Genomic DNA, 7875 nt, shown 5'->3' on the forward strand with positions numbered 1-7875 from the left:
GACACTATGGAACCGCACAGAATGTTGTTTCCGAATGGCTCCACTGCAAACTGTCTGGAACTTCAGTGTGTCTCTGTTGCTTGGTTGTTACCATGAGACACAAGCGACAGCTTCAGAGGTAAAATGTTGCCTACTTGGCTGCTGAAAAGGAAACGCGAAAACAGAGATTATTAATTTGTTAATCATGCTACAGCAGTTTAGTTTCAAGATAGCAAAAACTTGTGCGCCGCCCGGGAATCGAACCCGGGTCGAAAGAATGGGAATCTTCCATGATACCATTACACCAGCGGCGCAGTTAGGTATGAAGAATAGTTTAGCTAATATAAAGAAGGTGTAAATCAGTTTAGACATTGTATTCATGTTTTAGAACGTATGAATAATACTCTGGTCATTAAAGCATCATCGATATTTAAACAAATGTATAATAATTGTAAAAAGTCCACATTTAGAATCGATCGTTTGCAAGGTTTTCACTTCCGGTTCATGAAAAGGGCAACAGCCATAATCCGAACATTGTTACAAGCTACCCATGAACTTTTACCACAAAAGTCAAATCAGTTTTCCAAAAGTAACAAACACACTAGTACCTTAACGATAACTAAGATTATTACCAAGTAATTAGATACAGGTTTCAGGTGGATTCATTTGTACAGGTTTGTCCTAACATCATTGTAAACACAATATTATGATAAAAATGCTAGCTAGCAATGTGGAATTAGCATTAACTGGCTAGCTAGAAAATGCTAATTACACATTGCTAGCTAGCATGTTTTTCTGTAGCTAGCTAGCTAACAACATTGTGTATTATGACATTCAGATATCTTTTGTTTTCGTTAGTAGCTAATGTTCATTGCACAGTTAAATTCATTCGTCAAATTGGTATAGAATCAGGACAAAATGGCTGTTGCCATAGTTTAACACACAGGGTGACGGTTTTGTCCGAATACATGGCTGTTGTGTTGTGCTTGCTGACACTGCCATTTTGCTACCCTACTAACCGACTACAGGTCCTGCAGTCATGTCTGAAGAAGTGATCATCGTGGAGTGGGCAGAGACTGGTGCATCAGAAGAGGGATGTCAAGCCCAACTCATTACAGACAACGCCTCTGCAGGTGCGGTACTCTGGCTACAGTAGCCTAATTCAATCAGAGTTTCATATTCTGTTTGACATGTATTCCTATGTCAGGAATGTTTGTCATGTACTCCTGTTTCTCATTGGATCTGTGTTGTCACAGTGTTGCCCGACAGCCTGGTCCAGAATATATTGGTGAACACTGTGGTACAAGGCCAAGAGGAGGATCATGAACTACTAGATGACAACAGCAATGACCTCTGTGAGTGACAACAGATTCTGTGTACTCTGACTATCTTGAATTCAGAGGCTGTCAATGGTTTTTCCATGCATCTTTCAAATCATAGTTGCTTAGATCTACGGTTAGTATGTGTAAGGCCTTGTTATGTCCAGTTTAGTTTACCACATGATTGTGTCATCTTACTGGAGTGGGAGAGTCCAGCATGAAGGACAGACTTCTTTGGATATCACACTGGTCTATCACTTTGTATTTTTATTTTTACAGATTGTGAGGAGTGTCATTCCTCCTACAAAGACCAGTGTGATATCCAAGGTAGTCTGTCCTTCATGCTGGACTCTCCCAGTCCAGTGGGCTTACCCCAGAGGGCCCTCCTCACCCTACCCCACGGGCTGGTGGTGGGCAGGTCCAGTATCCCTGGGGCAGGCCTGGGGGTTCTAAATCAAGGAGCAATTGTGGCCCCAGGAATGCACTTTGGCCCCTGTGAGGGGGAGGTGACCACCAGGGACAAAGCAGTAACAAGTGACTACTCCTGGGAGGTGAGTACTGATGGATGCTTTTTTCAAATTGTATTTATTTAAGCTTTATTTAACCAGGCAAGTCAGTTAAGAACAAATTCTTATTTACAATGGCTGCCCACCAAAAGGCAAAAGGCCTCCTGCGGGGACAAGGGCTGGAATTAAAAACAAAATACAAATATAGGACAAAACACACATCCAGGACAAGAGAGGCACCACAACACTACATGAAGGGTTGAGTCGTGCTTAAGAGGAACCCTTAGTCGTGTATATAGGCCAAATACCACACCCCCTCTGGCCTTATGGCTTAAGTATATTGAGTGAGTTAACTTCAACTGTGCCTCCAAATCTTTTTGAAAATCGGAGCGTATGTGCCTGCAATTCTACATCACAAACATTGTAATTGCGGCAGCTTCACCCGGGACATCCATCATCTCTCTGCCACAGCACTGTGAACCACAGCAGATTGAAGCTTGTGATTGGTTTAGTAAGGGACCAGGACCAAGGCGATTGGATGCGTTTGTAAAGAAATGCCCCTGTTATGATTATAGAGGACTGCAGACTGGACAGCCACGTTTATTCTACTCGCTGATCAAAGTCTATGAACTCAATTGTCAAATGAGCATTACGTCAACTTCAGTGGTGTTTTGTAAACATAAATGTCAAGAAATACATTTGGTTCACACCTGTCCCAGAATGCTCCCTTATAACAGCATGTGATAATAGGCTATAGCATACTAGTACTGATTTTAATATAGGGTTGGGTGGTATCCAAGGGATCCTGAGTGGCGCAGTAGTCTAAAGCACTGCAACGCAGTGCTAGAGGCGTCACTACAGACCCGGGTTCAATATTTGTTCTTAACTGACTTGCCTAGTTAAATAAAGGTAAAAAAAATTAAATAAATCCAGATTTTTATATCATCATACCGTCCTTGTCTCATGTAGGGATTTATGGTATGAGACAAAAAAAAGGGATATTGGGCATCTATTACCAGAATGCTACAAAATTAAATAGTAAAAGCACATTTCCATGGAGGCTGCTAGCTAAATATGCTAAAGAACGAAAACGAAAATAAACTAATTGCAAAGACAGGCAATCCAGCTACTGAATTTTTGGTGAGTCTGGACATTTTGCAAGCAAAATGTGAACAAGAGACACTATGCAAATGAACAAAGTTTTGATGCATGCTGGTCTGAAGGAAGAACAGTACTGGCTTTGGAGCAGCATATGTACAAGCTGTGTCTGTGTTTAGTCTAGAGTTGCTAGGGCAACTGGCCTGCCTGCTCTGCTCGGAGAAGATGGTGGAGGAGCAAACCAGCCAAGAACTGAGAGGAGAAGATGGGGGAGGAGCAAACAGGGCGAGAACTTAAGAGGAGAAAAGAAATGCTAGGAAATCAAAAGATAACTCATCCAAAGGGCTTTGACTTCTCAAACATGGCAGATAGATAAAACAATATGATGCCCCATCACCTTATTAATTCAGCCACTTACTTAGATAACTAGCCAGTTAAACTTAGGGGTTGCGTTAATGCACAATTATACATTTTTTTTACAGAGGACAAAGATTCAATGCATAACAAATATCTTGCTGTGTTTTGTAAACGCAGATGTAAAATACTTCTATTGTAATTTCTCCTCAGCATCAGACTCATTTTGTGCTTAAGTTGCACTTCTCCACTCAGATGAGAGTTCATGACCATGCTCTGACTGATGTATATCTACTTTTTTCCCGTGCTTTTCGCAGTCTAGACAGCTTACATTTCTCTGATAAAATGCAAGATGAACTTTTAAGAAAAACATTAGAAAATGTAGCTTACTAAATTTTTTTCTATGATAAACATTAGAAATTTGATGGCCATGCATCGTTTTTGTCCCAAAAAAGACCTTGCTTTTTAATTGTATGCTCACTTAGTGTGTATGTAGGTGAATGCGGTGCCATTTGGGACACAACACTGTAGTTTGTGTAAAACCTAACCCATGTCATTCTGGAGCATTGTCTCTATGCTCTATCTGAGCATGGTCAGCTGACATTATGGGCGGCAGGGTAGCCTAGTGGTTAGAGCGTTGGACAAGGAACTGAAAGGTTCCAAGTTCAAATCCCCATGCGGACAAGTTGCAAATTTGTAATTTGCCCCTGAACAGTCAGCACTGTTCCTAGGCCGTCATTGAAAATAAGAATTTGTTCTTAACTGACTTGCCTACTGTAGTTAAAGGTAAAAACATAAAATAAAAAATGTGTCCGTATTCTTTATAAAGCGCTTGTCTATTTTCAGGTCTGGAACAGTAAGGGTGAATCTGAGTACATTGATTCTGCAAGAGACACTCATTCCAACTGGATGAGGTAACTTGTGTTGTAGAACGTACCTTATTTTACACTGCATCTGTCTGTCTGTTATGGAGTGCTTAGTCCCAGCGCACTCTCTCATCTCTCTCTCAGGTATGTTAACTGTGCTCGTAATGAAGAGGAGGGTAATCTCATAGCACTCCAGTACAGGGGGATTGTTTTCTTCCACTGCTGCCGCTCCATCCTCCCAGGAGATGAGCTCCTGTTTTGGCCTGGGGGGCGATTCATCGACAGGTTTAGGGACCCCTCTGACCAAATCTGGCTCCGAAAGAGCACCCCTTCAGGTACTTATCATCCCCAGTCTCTTTTCACAACCTTGCTCTGGCATTAGGCATCTAGAAGGTTCTGTGAGGGTGTATAAGAGATAATAATAATACATTTCTCCAATGCATTAGTTTAATAAGACCTAACCTTTTCTTCTTCTTTCTCTCCGTTTTAGAGGTTAATACAAATGTATCGTCTCAGGTTTTCCTCTGCTGTCAGTGCCAGCTTTCTTTCACCACTGAGACCTACATCCAAAGACATCAAGAGCAATTACACCCTCTGGACCTATCACCTGCATCTGCACTGAGTGAGCTTGAAAATCACCTTTCTAAAAGTAACATGAACCCAGACCCTATGTCGTCCTCTGTCCGTAAGTTGAGCTACCGGTGCCCTCAGCGTCCTAAGAGCTTTAAGAAGAAGGGCCACGTCCAGAGAACCATGCGAGCTGTCCACTCCAACGTCAGACCTTACTGCTGCCCCCTGTGCAGGAAGTGTTTCGCTCAGGGGTACGACCTGGAAAGTCACCAGCTACGAGTTCATGGAAGGAAGAAGAAGCCTGGAGTGGTAGAGGTCAGAGGTAAGGAGGTCAGAGGTGAGAGTTCGCTCCCGCCTTCTGACAGTGCCTGGGAACCCGAGCCTCCGTCCAATGATCAACCTTCAGAGACCCAGACAGGGAGAGCTTCCTCACAGAGACTGAGGAACCTCAGGGTAAAGTCCACCAGGAACTCTAAAGCCAAAACTAAGGCAAACACACCAAAACAAAGAGAAACCAGTACCAAGAAGAGGTTCCATTCAGATGCCAATCCAGATGCTCTGGACATGGAGGTGGAGAGGAGAGAGGCTGTAGGAGAGGCACAATACAGCTGCAGTGATTGTCAGAGAACCTTCGGCAACCCAGAGTCCCTTAAAGCCCATCAGTGTATCCGGGTCATGGTGGGGCCCCCACTGTACTCTTGCTCTACATGCAGGGTTACCTTCAAACAGTACACCACCCTGAAGAAGCACAAGGTCAACAAGCACCCGAAGGAAAATATGCTTTATTGCTGCACCCACTGTGGGAGGTTCTTCAGTCAGGCTGCCGGTCTACAGCACCACCTGGATGCAGAAGTATGTAAGGACATCCAGCTGAGTTCTAAAGCTGTTCCTTGCTCCTACTGCCAGTTCTCCTTCACCGAGGAGAGGTACCTCCGGAAGCACGTTAAGAGACACCACCCTGATGAGCATGTCTCTCAGGCCACAGGCCTGGGCTCAGGGCTAATTCAGTCGGAGCAGAAGGCAGGAGAAGTCCACCTGTGCTTGCAGTGTGGACAGAGCTACGAGCACGTTCAAAGCTTCAAAGCTCACCGGTGTTTCCAGTCAGACGCAGCCAAACTGCACTTGTGCAATGACTGTGGGAAAGGTTTCTCTTGTTTCTACAGCCTTAAGCAGCATCAGCGGATTCACACGGGAGAGAAGCCATACCGCTGCTCTTACTGCGAGAAGTGTTTTAGCCACTCTGGACATCTGAATGTGCACGTGAGGATACACACAGGGGAGAAATCTTTCCTGTGTACTGAGTGTGGAGAGAGTTTCCGTCAGTCTGGGGATCTGAAGCGCCATGAGAGAAAACACACTGGGGTGAAACCATGTACCTGCCCTGAATGTGGGAAAAGCTTCAGTCGACCTCAGAGTCTGAAAGCTCACCTGATGCTGCACAACGGAGAGAGACAGTACAAGTGTGATCAGTGTGGGAAAAGCTTTTCACGAAATTATCACCTGACGAGACACCATGAAAAGACACACTCATAATTTGGTTGCACCACACATACATTATTGACTATTGTGTTTCTTTGAAAGCACTTGGTTAAGTTGATACATACCCATTGCAAAATTCACGGCTGAGAATACCAGGACATTTTACAACACTTCATGTAAAATAATGTGATTTTTGTTCATACTTTGGTTTTCTAAGAAAATAATGTGTTAAAGGCACTACAAGTCCCTACACCATGGCAACCCTGCCTCCCTACAAGCTAGGGGTATTGATCATGTTCTGGCCTCAATTAGCTATGTTTAGACTGTTGCGGTCCATTTTTGCTGTGTTCTAGTGTACTATAAAACAGATGGCTCTCCCATTCTTAATACCTAGCCCAGTCATATTCAAGGTTAGAACTACCTTTCTAGGGGTTCTGATAATTCTAGCCTAGATGCATTTTTGATAGCATATCTACAGTATTTCACTTTTTAATGTGTATAGTATTGTTTACTAGGGATGTCCAATGAATTCTGTTACCACTCCCTCTTCTAATTAGGGTTGATTGGAAAAAGCTGTTCAAAATAGGACATTGTATTATTTCTTTGTCCTCCCTGACGAAGGCCATGCAGCCGAAACGCGTCAGTTTTTAAACTGTTTCCATTGAACATGTCATACAAATAAAGGCTTTTTAATGAATTATATGAAGAGTGCCTTGGTCTTCCTTTCTTTTTGATGACCAATGTGTTTATTATTCATAATATGCCATTTCCAATTTAGAGTAAAATATATCTCTATTGTCCCTGGAGTATAATTCAGCTTGTGATCTGAAGATGAGGGAAATGTCAAATGGAAGAAGTAATAAAAAAAATAACTGACTTCAGTATCACAGTTCACCATTTATTGCACAAAACAATGCAAAGCATGTGCCCTGTCCAAGCCTAAAATCTGATGAAAACACTCATGAGATACAGTATGTGTTCATTTGATAACATTATCTAACACTGTCTTCATGAAATCCCCCAGGTCTAGCCTCTCTGAAATTCATTCCTCCTTTCCATTCCTCCTTTAAATAAATAAAGGTAAAAAAAAAATGTAAAAATCAACACTTGTTTCTTTGCATTGCTTTTCTCCAATACCTCACATATGATGTTTACGGGGAGGAATGTTTCATCACCTTCAAAATCCATGGTTGTGTTCACGATGGACAAGTTCAGTTATGCCTAGTCCCTCTGTTTCAGTCCATCAGTCACCAGTTCTTGTGTCTGCCATTCAGTCGGTGTTGAACACATCTTTAACATTCACAATAAAAATAAAAAAAACATGTCATGTCCCTTTGTGGTACAGCACATATGGAGGATTCTCTCCTTTTTATAAGGAGTTATGGAAGTTGAGTTAGTTAAATAAGGTGTTATTACTGAAGGTTTAGTATACTCTTACTGAATCCCATCAGTAGCCATTACTGGGTAGCGGAGTTAACTAACAATACACATACTGTATGGCTGTGGCAGCAGTTGACTGCTTGAAGTGTCAAACTCCTGCAGAAGTTGGATTCCTGATGTAATTGTAGGAGATAGCCCACCTCTTCTTGCCCCTTTCATTCCAGTGAAGCACCAAACGTTCAATCAAGCTACACTACCGGTCAAAACATTTGGGGTGACTTAGAAATGTCCTTGTTTTTGAAAGAAAAGCTCAATGTTTTGTCC

The 7875-nt window shown here is 42.5% G+C and overlaps 2 protein-coding genes and 1 non-coding gene across 3 annotated transcripts in view; 1 reads left to right on the forward strand and 2 right to left on the reverse strand.

The window, feature by feature from the left end:
- Window positions 1–222: 222 nt before the first annotated feature.
- On the reverse strand, window positions 223–293 carry trnag-ccc (transfer RNA glycine (anticodon CCC)). The gene has a single exon. It is a non-coding gene; the product is annotated as a tRNA-Gly (tRNA).
- Window positions 294–472: 179 nt separating this feature from the next.
- On the forward strand, window positions 473–6871 carry prdm9 (PR domain containing 9). Its single transcript, XM_021581306.3, has 7 exons — window positions 473–653; window positions 1008–1112; window positions 1236–1334; window positions 1578–1849; window positions 4103–4170; window positions 4267–4457; window positions 4613–6871. Exons 2-7 carry the CDS (start codon window positions 1019–1021, stop codon window positions 6223–6225), a joined length of 2337 nt encoding a protein of 778 aa, XP_021436981.3. The 5' UTR covers window positions 473–653; window positions 1008–1018; the 3' UTR covers window positions 6226–6871.
- Window positions 6872–7055: 184 nt separating this feature from the next.
- The window catches only part of LOC110503032 (neurabin-2), a 46189-nt gene continuing 45369 nt past the window's right edge, over window positions 7056–7875 (reverse strand). Inside the window, exon 10 of the mRNA XM_036960786.2 lies at window positions 7056–7875. This exon is cut by the window's right edge and continues 1740 nt beyond it. The gene's annotated coding sequence lies outside the window, so the exon portion shown is untranslated.

This window comes from Oncorhynchus mykiss, chromosome 23 (assembly GCF_057628025.1).
Source record: "Oncorhynchus mykiss isolate SJ-2025 chromosome 23, ASM5762802v1, whole genome shotgun sequence".
Lineage (NCBI taxonomy): Eukaryota > Metazoa > Chordata > Actinopteri > Salmoniformes > Salmonidae > Oncorhynchus > Oncorhynchus mykiss.